Source organism: Pezoporus wallicus, unplaced genomic scaffold, assembly GCF_028554395.1.
Source record: "Pezoporus wallicus isolate ANWC-B61680 ecotype Strahan unplaced genomic scaffold, APGP_CSIRO_Pwel_v1 contig_1278, whole genome shotgun sequence".
Classification (NCBI taxonomy): Eukaryota; Metazoa; Chordata; class Aves; order Psittaciformes; family Psittacidae; genus Pezoporus; species Pezoporus wallicus.
This window is the reverse complement of record NW_026640895.1, coordinates 546,957-560,000: the sequence shown is the minus strand read 5'-3', so window position 1 is coordinate 560,000 and position 13,044 is coordinate 546,957. Positions and strand designations below refer to the sequence as shown.

The 13,044-nt window shown below is 37.2% G+C and overlaps 1 protein-coding gene across 1 annotated transcript in view; it reads left to right on the top strand.

The window, feature by feature from the left end:
- The window catches only part of PTPRD (protein tyrosine phosphatase receptor type D), a 218,202-nt gene that overhangs the window by 84,437 nt on the left and 120,721 nt on the right, over window positions 1-13,044 (top strand). Inside the window, 4 exon segments of the mRNA XM_057421164.1 lie at window positions 1-190; window positions 891-1,472; window positions 9,607-9,740; window positions 10,984-11,128. The exon segment at window positions 1-190 is cut by the window's left edge and continues 80 nt beyond it. Coding sequence (XP_057277147.1) covers window positions 1-190; window positions 891-1,472; window positions 9,607-9,740; window positions 10,984-11,128 — 1,051 coding nt within the window.

The following is a 13,044-nucleotide window of genomic DNA, read 5'->3' as shown; positions in this document are numbered from 1 at the left end:
GTTGCGGTGGGGTCACCAATGCCATATGTGAAGTGGATGCTAGGAGCAGAAGATTTGACACCTGAGGATGATATGCCAATAGGGAGGAACGTCCTTGAGCTTAATGATGTCAGGCAGTCTGCAAACTATACTTGTGTTGCTATGTCTACCCTTGGTGTTATAGAAGCAATAGCACAGATAACTGTCAAAGGTATATCCCAAGAATATATATTTGGACATAGTTCAGTCTTTTCTTTAATTCATTGCCATATTCTGAGCAAATACTTTTAACTGAAAGGGACTAGGTGCCTCTTACCTTATTAAATCAAGAGGGTAAATATTCCAGCTAATCACTGGCATAAGACAAAATACAGATTTAAACAACAGTATAATAATAATATATAAATTAATCATAACATCCCATTATTCCCCTGTGTCTAGCTCCCAGCCTTCATTTCAATAAAGGATCTTAGAATCTTGCATATACTTGTTGACAGCAGGAGCCTTTAAAAAAGTCATTCGATTTTTATTGTTGCTGAGTGTCCAAGTATCATGTTCACTGAGTAATTGGAAACCAGAGGTTCCAAAAATACCTGAAAATTTGATTGTAGTGGTGAACTGTCTGCTTATAAGATTCCTCTTCTGCATATGTTTTTGGGATGTATTGCAAAAGTGAGTACCATTAATTAATATCAAATAAAACTTACACTACAAAACTTGAAGATTTTCTGACAGATTTCTGGAGTAAATCACAATTCCCGAAAGCTTTTTCTGAACAAACCGCATCTTCTTTCCATTCCAATCTTTTGTTTTTGTTGTTGTTGTTTCTTTTGTTCTTTAAGCTTCTTATTGTAATAACCGATGCCTAGTATTTCTTAGTGCTAACTGCATTTTTTGTTGTTTATCTTTAGCTTTACCCAAACCTCCTGGAACACCTGTGGTGACAGAAAGCACAGCAACAAGCATAACATTGACTTGGGATTCTGGAAACCCTGAACCAGTTTCCTACTACATAATCCAACACAAACCCAAAAACTCTGAGGAGCCATATAAGGAAATTGATGGGGTGGCAACAACACGCTATAGTGTGGCTGGCCTAAGCCCATATTCAGAGTATGAATTTCGAGTAGTTGCTGTAAATAACATTGGACGAGGGCCACCCAGTGAGCCTGTGTCAACAAGGACTTCAGAACAAGCACCTTCAAGTGCACCACGCAACGTTCAGGCCCGTATGTTGAGCTCCACCACTATATTGGTACAGTGGGAAGAACCTGAGGAACCTAATGGCCAAATACAAGGTTACAGAGTTTATTACACTATGGACCCCACTCAACATGTCAACAGTTGGATGAAACACAATGTGGCCGACAGTCATATTACCACTATTGGAAATCTGGTACCCCAGAAAACATACTCCGTGAAGGTGCTTGCTTTTACTTCTGTTGGGGACGGACCACTTTCTAGTGACATTCAAGTCATCACTCAAACAGGAGGTAAGTTAGCAATGAACAGAATAATAGATGCAGAAATTTTGCAGAGAGAGAATTTGAATTTAAAATATTGAAAAGAAAACATCTTCCTCTCAAGGATAGCCAATTTATTCAAGCAGCTTTTGTAGATAACCTTTTCTCTGCTCCACAGTGCAGGTGATCTTTGAAGAGGGAGAATCATCCCATCACACTTTCATTTCTTTTTCCATCGGTTCCTAGAAGTTTTACTGAAGTTTAACTGAATTCTTAGGGAGACCTTCATTGTAGAGGTAGCTGAATGTTATGGCTTGTATTTGGCAGTGCTCTGTGCACCGAAAGTGTTTGTCAAGTAGTTCTTCACAGTTTTCTTTGAGGAGTTACCTGTGGTGGTGGATTTTGTTCAAGTGGCGTGTGGTTCCCTTATGTTCGCTACTGAACCTTGCTTTTGGAAATTTATCATGTATGTGCACTGCATGTGTATTTGAATAATTGAACATGACAACATGAAAGCATAACAAACCAAACAAACCTTTGTATAGATTCAAGCCAGCAGTTGTGTATGCTTTCGATTTATAAATCAAAACCAGCCTACCTGTACAAAGAGCATGCCACAAGATCAAAATTTTCTTGGTTTATGTTTGCAGATAATTTGTTTTGTTTCTGTACAGGTGTTTTACATCCATGAATTACTTTTATTTGCGAAGGACAAACAAGCATAGAGAAAAACATTACAGAAAATAGTTATGAAATTGAAAGTGAGTAGCTCTGGTGGAGCTACACTGCAGAAAGTGCTTTACTATAGAAATAAAGGCTCCATTTTTCTACCACTTTAGAGACATCCATATGAATTATTACTGTAGGTCAGTGATTACCTAAAAATATTATATATTACTACTTGATTATTTTTTTTACTTTTTTTTAGTACTGGAAAATTTCTTGTTGGAGAATTTAGCAGCCCTGAAATTCTTAAAAAACGTTTCCCTAAAATGTGGCTGAAGACAGTCATGTTTCATTCACTTTTTAATTCTGCATTTTACCAATGCATATTTAATAAAAAGAACAGAAGTTGAGGTATTGACCTGGAACCTTTCTAAATGTGTTACGCAAAGGTCTAGGTGTTACTTTTTGCAGTATCTCAGATGAGAAGTTACTAAATTAACTTTTTTAGGCCTTCTAGTGATACTTTAAAATGTCTCTGTGCACTTGCAAATGTACATATGCACCATAATTTAATTTTGGCAGTTGTAATCTTTTTCTGGGACTTGTTTTTTTATAGACACCTGACTTCTTGAATTCATGGGCAAAAATATTTTCAAGAAGAAAGTGTAGTAAGATCCTCTCTGTGTTTTCACTTAGAACAGTAAACCTAGATTAGCAAGAGTTTGTCAGTGGCTTCCCCAGAGAAGGATGAGACAATTGAAATAATGTGCACTGAGGCTCAGTTGGACCAGTCTAAGTTACATGACTTGCTAAGGTCACTTCAGAAAATCTCTGTTTATTAAAAGCTTCACAGAACTTGTCATTAAACGTGCCCATCTGCTTCCACTTACTGTTGCAATCTGAAGAAATTATGACATTAACAGTGCAGGAGGGATTCTGAATACTTTTTCAACTTTGTAACAGAGTTGACTTGACGTAGTTTATTTGTGAGCATGTTAAAGAACAAAACCAGAAATGTGGCATAAGGAGTCATTTTTGTGCTTAAACTACAAACATTTTAAGTCAGAAAAGAGAAAAATAGCTGAGAAAGTCTAGTGCAGTTCTCAGTTCAGTGTATGTTTAAAAATTAAGGTTGTCTCATCTTTCTATCCAGCAGTTTCTGTTCAGTGAGCACTGCAGAATAAAATGTCCCACCAGATTTGCTGTAATCTAAACCTGAATATGATTGTTTTGGTTTAAGTCTCTCTCAAGCTTGAAACTCATCCAAATAAATGCAGTGAATTATAGAGTGCCATTTAAAACCAGCAGAAATGCATTTAATGGAAACATATGTGAAAGTGTAAACATAGGAATGGGGTGGTGATTGCATTTTGATTATTTTTTTATTTTCTTTTTTTTTTAAACAAATAAGCTTATCATTGTAAACATGTAGCTTAACTCTTACGATTACTCTGGGGACATTAGAGTATATCTACATCAAAATCTGATTGACAGCTGTGACAGGCGCTGCTAGCTTGGTTTCCTTCAAAGCTTTCATCCCTTATGTGTATTCTGATCTTTAGGGAGAGATTACAGAAAATTAAGAATTTGTTTTATAAAAGCCTGTTTACAAGAATCTTTGCTGTCTTAGTACAGTAGAATTAACCTGTTGAAATGACCGTATGAGTGCCTTCTCAATTGCAAGTCTGCTGAAACACTGCTGCTAGTGAAAATTATGTTTCTAATTCAAATACTAGAAACATATAGTTTTAGGGGAAGAGAAGGAACCATTTTTCAGGGAACCAAACATAAAAGAAAAGTATTCTGCTTTAGCATTTTAAAGGAAAAGCCATGTCCTGTTGCCTGTTTGTTTTCAGCAGTGTTTTCTTTACTGTAACAAGACATAAAGAAATCGCATTGCCAGAAAATATCTGTAGGAATGAGACTTTTGAGTAAGGGAAGATCAATTCCAATAGGCTTTATTCTGCATTTTCAAGCAAAGGATTTGATTCTGCTGAGGATGGAGTCAGGATCAGGATATTATTTGGGTGAATTGACTTGCTATCACCAAATTTTAGAGAAATATCAGTATAAGCTTTAGTGGTATACTTTCATGCTTTTTCTTTGTTTCACTAAAAAAAAAAAAAAAAAAAAAGGCTCTGTTGCTTTGTCTCCATTTAGCTGCCCAGGACACACTTAGTATGTATCTTCGCATATTGCCTTCCTTTGTTTAAACTGCTCAGAAGTACACCTGTTTTCTGAACAGTACTTTTAACCTGTGTGTACCGGGAAAATTCTTGAGCTTTAAACTGAACGGCTAAGTTTTGGTTGGGCTGGGTTATAATGTGCAAAGAGAGGATGCTTCTGAAGGAATTCAGAGATCCTGTTTTTATTCTGAGTTTAAGTAGAAAAAAATGAGATTGAGAAGTACACAGCGTCTATTAAGTAGCTGATTATTGAGAAAAAGGGGAAATATATACTGGGAAGTGAATGTCTACATGTAAGCGTATGCTTCTTTAAACAAAACCTCACAATATAAAACGTACTGTTAATTTTAAACCAAGGATTGGCAGTGGTTTGAAGACTATGGATTATTACAGTTATGAAAAGCTGATCTTTTGAACATATGGAAAAGGGCAGTGATGAAAGGGTCAAGCGTATGACTTGCAGGGCACAGAAGCGGAACCTTAGTTTAAGGGAAAATTAGTTACTGGTTCTGGAGTTCTTATTGTAAAAGAAGATTGGAAATTCAGAGGAAGGGAGTCTGTAGCAAACATACAGTTCTGTATTGTAGCAAGCTAGCTACTTTGCTGTTTCAGTTTTTTTTCATGGACACGTGAATGGGGAAACCTCATGTTTCTGAAACTCCACAGTACTAGTGTCCTAGTGAAACATTTAATGGAAATAGACTTGCAGAAATGAAGGGTTGAGAGCATGCAGCTGGAAACTCAAACGTGATGCAAAGAAGCAGGTGGAAGAAGAGTGCATTAACTTTTCAATTGTAAGAGCTTCTCTGTAGAGCTTCATGCTTCTTCCAGAGCAAGCAGAAGCATGAACTCTTGGTCCCTTTCAGTTTCCAACTGATTGTAAATTCTCTTGATCAATGTATTATTCTTTGCAGAACAGATTTCTAACTGAACTGAATGAGTTTTTGCTAGGTATGGATTTTACCATGCCATGAAGCCCTTTCTAGTCTGGAGACCCTCTTCTCTTTCCACCATTATTTGCAAACCCAGAACACCCCTGAAGTGTTTTTCTGGTTTCTTCAGCCAGCTGAGGACCTGTGCAGGAAACTAAAATGACTTTCTAAATGTGAGATCTCATTTTATGGTTCTGTTCTGGTACTTGAACTAGGGACAGACATAGAACCACATATGCAGGACAAGGTCCATAATTTTGTGTTTCTGGTTATCCAGCAATAAACATGGAGGACTAGGCAAGCAAAAGTGTAAAACTTGGTATGAAGTTTTAAAAAGAGTAATTCTGGATTTTGTTCTTTGTTCTATCACTACATTGTACTGTTCCATCATGTGTACTACCTAAGTTACGTCATGTTTACAGTAAAGAAATAAGAGGTATACTTTGTGCATAAGGAAGTCACGGGGCTTAATATATGTTTGTAGAGCACACTGACCTCAAACCAGAAAAGACAGCATTCAAAGGCTGCTCATGCAGTAAGCATCTATTTAGTGAGCTGACCGTGTACAGCACTAATACGGAAAGTTAGATTTGATCTGTGAAATTAAAAACACTTCAGCAAAAGTATAAAGACCACTTAATGGATTTTCCAGTCACCCTAGGCTTTTTCTGTCTCTGCAGGAGACCAGTACCCTCTGTCAGCTCCTCCAGTTTGGCATAGTTCCCATGTGCCACTGAAGAATTTTTTGAAGAGATGTTGTGTGTTCTAGGCATAAATCCTAAAGAGTTTAAAACTTATTATTCCACTTTTTTATCTGATACTTTTTCTTTGGCTTGAGCATTGGTTTCCTTAACAGAGTTTATCAGCAGTACAGTTTGTTTAGTTTCTGTTATCTTGTTTATGTTTTCTTTCTTCTTCATCTTCTCCATCTGTTTGGAGCAATGCATATTTTCTTGTCACCTCTTTCTTTTTGTCAGTGTTTTCAGCTTTAGAGTTGCATAACTGTGGTTGAAAGTGAGGGGAGACTAGCTTTTGCAGCAAGATGTTATTTTGACAAACAGTGCTTGGGAAAATTCAATTAACCATCAACTTGTCTTATAAAATGATAGAGAGTTGCAGACCTAAGACCATAAAGGTTAGGGTTTCTTTTCTTAAGGAATTCTTGGAAGATGAGGGAGAGTCAGGAAATATCCTTTGTTCTCCATCTGGTGCCATATTTATCATAACAGATGGTACCAACCTTCGTATGGATCACTTGACCATTTTTGATTACTATTAAATTATTAGTATTACTATTACTGCCGTGCTGTATTCTACATTTGATGTATCCATACATTAAGCACAGATCATAGCATCACAGAACAATGCAGGCTGGTAGAGTGATCTGGGGAGGTTTCCAGACCCAGCACCTGCCCAGAGCACACTCAGCCACAAGGTCAGACTGGGCTGATCAGGGCTTCACCCAGCTCAGGCGTAAACCTGCCCAAGGCAGTTCCAAGCTGCATGGGCCCCAGTTTGACCGCTAGGTTGTCCTTGTGGGTAAAAGGCTTCTTATATCCAGCCTGCGCCTCTTGTATTTCAGCTTGAGCAGCTGTTTCTTGCCCTCCTGCCACACACTGCTGTGTAGAGCCTGGCTGCATCTCTCTGGTCCCATCACTCAGTGCTGGGCATGATGGTGGGTGCCCCCAAAAGCCATCCTTTCTCTCAGTTGAACCAGCCCAATCCTGCAGCCTTTCCTTGCAGGGCAAGTGCCCAAACCCAGAGCCATCTTGCGGAGGCCCAAAAACAGATGCACTACCCGTGTGGTCTGAAGTGCACAGAGCAGACAGTCCCTGCACCACTATCTCTCAGGCCCATCTTGTGTTCACACCACCCCAGGCACCACTGGCACTTGTTGCTACCTGAGCACTCAGCTGACCCCAGTGCAGCTTGCTGCCTCTCAGGGCTCAGGGCCATCCCCACCGCAGCTCCCTGATCCCATCAGTCACAGTCTGAATCCCTGCAAGGCTCTGCCTACCGAGGACAGGGCTTGCTGAACTTCATGGGAAACCATTGGCCTGTATGTACCTCCCTGCTCTCCAACTCCCTCTTAGCAGTGTCCTTGTCTTCTTAGAGTGTGTCAGTTGGTCCCCCTCCAGCTTGATGTCATCTGCAAACCTGGGACGTGTGCCCTCCATCACCTCCTCCAGGTCAGTGATAGAGATGTCAGACACAAGATAGCGTGGCACAGATAACATGCGCTGCTGTTTGACCTTCTGTGACCAGGCTAAGATGATTTTATAATTCCAGCTGTGTCATTCAGTTACTTTACCAAAATACTCTTTTCCCTATTCTTTGACACACACTGGTGGTCAGTTTTACAATTTTTTTATCTTTTTGTCAAATGAAGCAAATAAATGCCTACAGCCAGGTATCCACCTGAGTTTCATTAGATAGATTTGGAACAACCTGTAGCAAAATGGAAACTTCCAAAAAGCTGCCTAGACTCCAGATTTTATTACTAAGTTTAGTCAAGCCTGCAGTGGGGCTCCACATCTACTTTGAGCCATGTTCCACAGGAGGAAAATCTGCAGCTGTTGTCTGGTTGTTACTCAGGAGTGGTTTGAGTCAGCTAACACAAAAAATTCTAATGTTCACCTAGTAAATGCATTTCTACAATTATGGTATAGCTTTGCGAAGTTGAAGTTTAATCTAGTAGTACTTCAGAATCTGTTTCAAAGTCAGGAATTATCCAGTAATCCCACTCTATCCCTCTTAATTTCAAATCCATTCAGTTTTCAAAGGATGAAATTAGAAGCATTTCTGTCAAAAATACTTTTCTGATATTTCCTGTAATTGCTCCCTGTGCTTTGTGATTTTTTTTTTTTCCCTTTTGCATTTTGCAGTACTCAGGAAATGGTCTCTTTTTTATACCAGGCATCTTTCAGAAAAAACAGCTAATTACTCCTATCCTCTTTTGTTCCCATGAAGAGAACTGGTCACCTGTTCACTCTCATTCATTCCCTCAGGAAAAGGCATCATCCTTCTACACCTTTCCTTTTCTATTTTGTCCTGTTTTGGGTAAAAAAAAAAAAAAGAACAGTAGGAATTTGTAACCTCCACACAGGAGCCTGCATATGCTGTTTGTTGACAGGCATCTGTCTAAAGTCAGGTATCAAGCCTCTACAAGTGTACACGAGGGCAGTATTATCCTCAGAGTGACATTCCGTAGAAATCTGGGGAAGATAAAAGTTGCAATCACTAATTATTTTTACCATATTCTCCATTGTGTTTCTAAGTCTTCTGCTGTACAACAGAAACATACTTGTAATGCTATAATAGAATTGTACTCCAAAAAATGATTGTGAAACAGTCTCTATTGTCACATCCTACTTGTTGTGCCTGTTCTTAATAGGTGCTAAGAAGTGCATCACATATTTTTTTCTTAAAAAAACAAAAGCGTGCCATATTTTATTCTTGAAAAGCTAGAAATGCCACAGAAAACTGTTTCACACCTTATCGACAGGACTATTAACTGAAAGTAATGCTTTAGATCTTGGGTGCTAAAATTATGAGATACATTTCAATGAATTATATTTTGCTGTCATCTCCCAGACAACCTTATTATTTGCCATGGATTTGCAGAAGCAAATGAGGGTAACATTAGTCTGGATAATTTCTGTGACCATTACACAAAACATAACAACAGAGAATGTTCTTGACTGCTGAAATTAAAGTTGTATTTTTATTTCTTTCAATTAGAAAGTGTAGTTACTAGAAATTCAGCTGTATTGGTAAAAATACTAGTCATTAAAAGGGTAGAAATATGTCACTTCTTACATTACTGGAAATCTTTTCAGCAGGTTATAACATCTTCACATTACAAAAGTATTCAATATTTAGGTGTCTTCTTAAAGACCGGGTTGTATTTAATATCATTGTTATTTATGAGCTGAGCAAACCAGTTTCAGATGCGTGTAATGGTTTTAACACTTTCTTCTTGACTATTTCAGCCAATCTTACATGATTCTAGCATTTTCCCATATGCACAGACATACATATACACATGTATGATCAACATTTCACACATAAACTATTAGATTTCTAGTATTCATCACCAAGCTTCTGTTCAGTTGTATTTTGGTTCTGTGCATATTATTTATACTGCAAAACATTTATTTGAAATCCTTGCTAATTTGTAGTGTGTGAATTAGATATATTATTATTCTTTTCTGAGCTCAGATTAATTTATTTCATAGTATACTTAGTTGGTTTAAGTTCAGTAAGTTCAATGAAAATAGTATTGTGTGAAATATTCAGATAATAGTTTAAAAGATTTGAAACATAAGTGTTGAAGTAGCCAAAAAAACAACTGGCAGCATTGCTCAACTTTTCCTTTAGTGCCTGGTCAGCCACTGAACTTCAAAGCAGAACCTGAGTCTGAAACAAGCATACTGCTTTCCTGGACACCTCCACGCTCTGATACCATTTCCAGCTATGAACTGGTTTACAAAGATGGAGAGCATGGGGAAGAGGTAAGGCTGTACGTCTTTTAAATACTCTTTAGTAAGTCAGACATGGAATAATGCAATAGTTAAAACTGATGGATTTGTAACCTTCTTTAGTACAAATGCCTTGAAGATTAACAGTTTGTTAAACATAGCAGTCAGCCTAATGGTAGATTGAGAGTGTGTAAACAGCAGAACATGCTGTCAATGGGTACCAGCCAGTGGAACTTCACTGTTGACGGGTTATCCACAGAAGTTTCATCCGATTTCAGACATTAATCATGCCTCTCTAAGGCTGTTCTTCTACAGTGGCTTGGAAGCAAACTCATTAAGAATTTTTGCACTTATACTTTGGACTTTGAAGTCTATTTCAACTTTGAAGAATTTTTGTTTCTCTTTGCCACTGTCTAGTAGTTCTCAGGCTTCTCTAATCTTTCAGTAGTATTTGAGAAGAAATAAAGATAAAAACCTACAATAGCCATTTTCTATACCATTATTTCTTAAAAGAATTTTCAGTTTGAGTGGTTCTGTGGTGTTAGTATCATACACTTTAGAATAAACTGTTCTCCTGACAGGAAAACCATGTGATAGTGCCAGGTGTCCCAGACAAAAGAAAAAAGCCGGCAGTCTCAGAAGGCAGCAGGAGAGTGTCAGCCTCATTGATTTCTCCTGCATCATCAGCTCATTGCTGATGCTTCTACTGAGCTTATGTTTATGGTGGCTTCACACGCATTATGTCAATGCATAAGCTTTCTTTTGTGCAAGAGAGCCAGATCCATATTTTACCTCCAAATGAGATGCAGGCCCCTGCTTAGTAAGCTGCCCTTTGGAAGAACTTGCTTCTTGATAATTTGAACACAAATTCAACTATCAGGTTATACCCATTTTACTCATATTAAAAAATTACTCATATTATAAAATCCTGTAGTTCACTCTCACAATAAGTTGCTAAAAGTAAGCCTTTGTTCATCTCTTAGTGTCTGAAAATCCTTTTATACTTTGTACACAGCTATTACTTCCTCAAACAAACAGTAAGTCTGGCTCTGAGTTTCACCCATTAAGCCATTGGCTTTAACAAATATTCTTCCTTAGTGTGTGTTTGTCAAAAATAATATAATCCTCAGTTTGATTCTGTTCTGAGTTACATTCTTGAATTTAGATTTTTCTCAACTGGGTTATCATCAGAGAATAAAAGCCCGTCTTTTATAGGCAAAATATGGAATTCAAAATATCTGAATATTAATCAAGACTTCTCATTATCTGTCTTTAGCAACGGGTTTCCACTGAACCTACTACATCTTATCGCTTGCAAGGCTTAAGGCCAAACAGCTTGTACTTATTCCGTCTAGCTGCACGTTCTCCCCAAGGTCTGGGTGCTTCGACAGCAGAAATCTCAGCGAGAACCATGCAGTCAAGTAGGTGTCCTTCCTTGCTCTGTTTATTCCCTTGTCTTGTATTGTCAGAGAGATCAGTCTCACAAGTCCAGAGATGCAGCAACAGAAAAAAAAAAAAAAGAGGCAAAATTATAAAACCGCAGCATTCCCAGTGCTTAATACAGCAAAAGAATGCTTAAAAATGTGCATTTTTGTAGGTGTATTGTGATCTAATTAATATATGAATGACTTTTACATAGTTTGAGAAAAAATCTCTGTAAACCAGTGTCTAAAGAGGCATACTATGCTATATAATGTTATGCTGACATCATAATATTTTATTTATAATAGGATAAAATGTTTTATCATGCCATAGGTATACACTAATGACAATCCTCCACTCTTAAAATTCCATCTACCCAGTCTGCAGATTTCCTGCAATACGAGGTTGTTCCTGAAGTACAAAAAATCTGTAGAGTGGGTCAGGTTGAATATTTCAGACTGTATCAAAGATTTCCATGTAACTATTTTTCTGTAGTAGCTAATTCTTCTGATTTTTAGGCAGATTTTTTAATCTAGGGGTTTTATGATGCTCAGTCTTTTATTTTTTACACCAGCAGAAAAATTCTTTTCTCACTGTATGCCTATGGAAACAATGTCACGAAAGTCAGAAACTTTGTCTACAAATGTGATGCAAAAAATTGTAAGGGATTATATATACATTTTAAAATATTTAAATTAAGACCTAATTAAAACAATCAGATATTTCAGGGATGATGTCCATAAGTGCAACTCTTGCCAGATAACTTAATGCTTTCCTGACAGTTTGCACTATAGTGTGTGATTTTAAAACTTAGTGCAATTCTTTCAAATTAAATGGCCTTTCCTTAAAGTAATATTATTCCAAACAGAAAATTCAGATTCTCAATTCACATGATGCTTTTTAATTTCCAGTCATGACAGATATGATTATAAATTCCTTGTTACTGTTATGTATTAATAGAAATTAGTGTGACTGGAGAAACAGTGCTGCAACCAAAGCTGCAACCAAAGCTAAATATGCTCCGAAAGCATTTCTAAGGTATTTGGAGTAAGCATAAAAGGCAATTATATAACACAGTGCTAGATTTAGACAGTGGCAAGGCACCTTTTAATTTAAGTAATCCAGAATCAATAATTTGGTGAAGATAAAGGTATTTATTCTGGGAGCCATTTCAGCTACTTATAATGCTCATTCTCTTATATTGCATGAAGATTGCTTAGACTGTATACAAAATACACAAGCGACAAGTCTGCATGTTCCATACATAAACACATTGCCGTTTTTCCTTTCTTGAATGTAAGAATATGTTACACATTTTTTCAGCCTTCTGTCTTCAAATAGTAGGAAAATCCAATTCATTGTGGTGGGCAGACCCTGGTTATTTAGTGAAAAGTGCAAAATCTTCTCTTGAACAATTTGTGTATTTTGAGAAAAACATATGCATTAGTAAAACTGGTTACACAAGTAACCTACAAATTATCTTTAGTTACATTAAGGTAGTATTTTGCATTTTCAGAGTATAATAGATTAAAAATTAATACGCTTCTATGATTTGATTAGCAATATTCACCAGAATACGCTATTGCCTTTCATCTTGGTTTCAGAGAAAGATGCTACAGATGCTATTTCTTTACATATAAGATCGTTAAGGAAAATTTTACTTCTATCTTGTTTCCTGCGCAAATCAATTGTAGAAGGGGACCGACATGTTTTGAGTACTTGGTTACTGAAGTAGTCTAAAAAAAAACCCAAACACAACAAATATGGTAATCTATTCCCCTCATCCACCTTTTCTAGTTGGTTGAAATGCTGGTACATTCCTTCTTCTTTTCCCTTCAGAAGAGCAGAGTATCATACTGAGTGAAAAAACATTGATCCTTGTAGAAGAGCTGTACAGAACCAAAAGATAAATGCA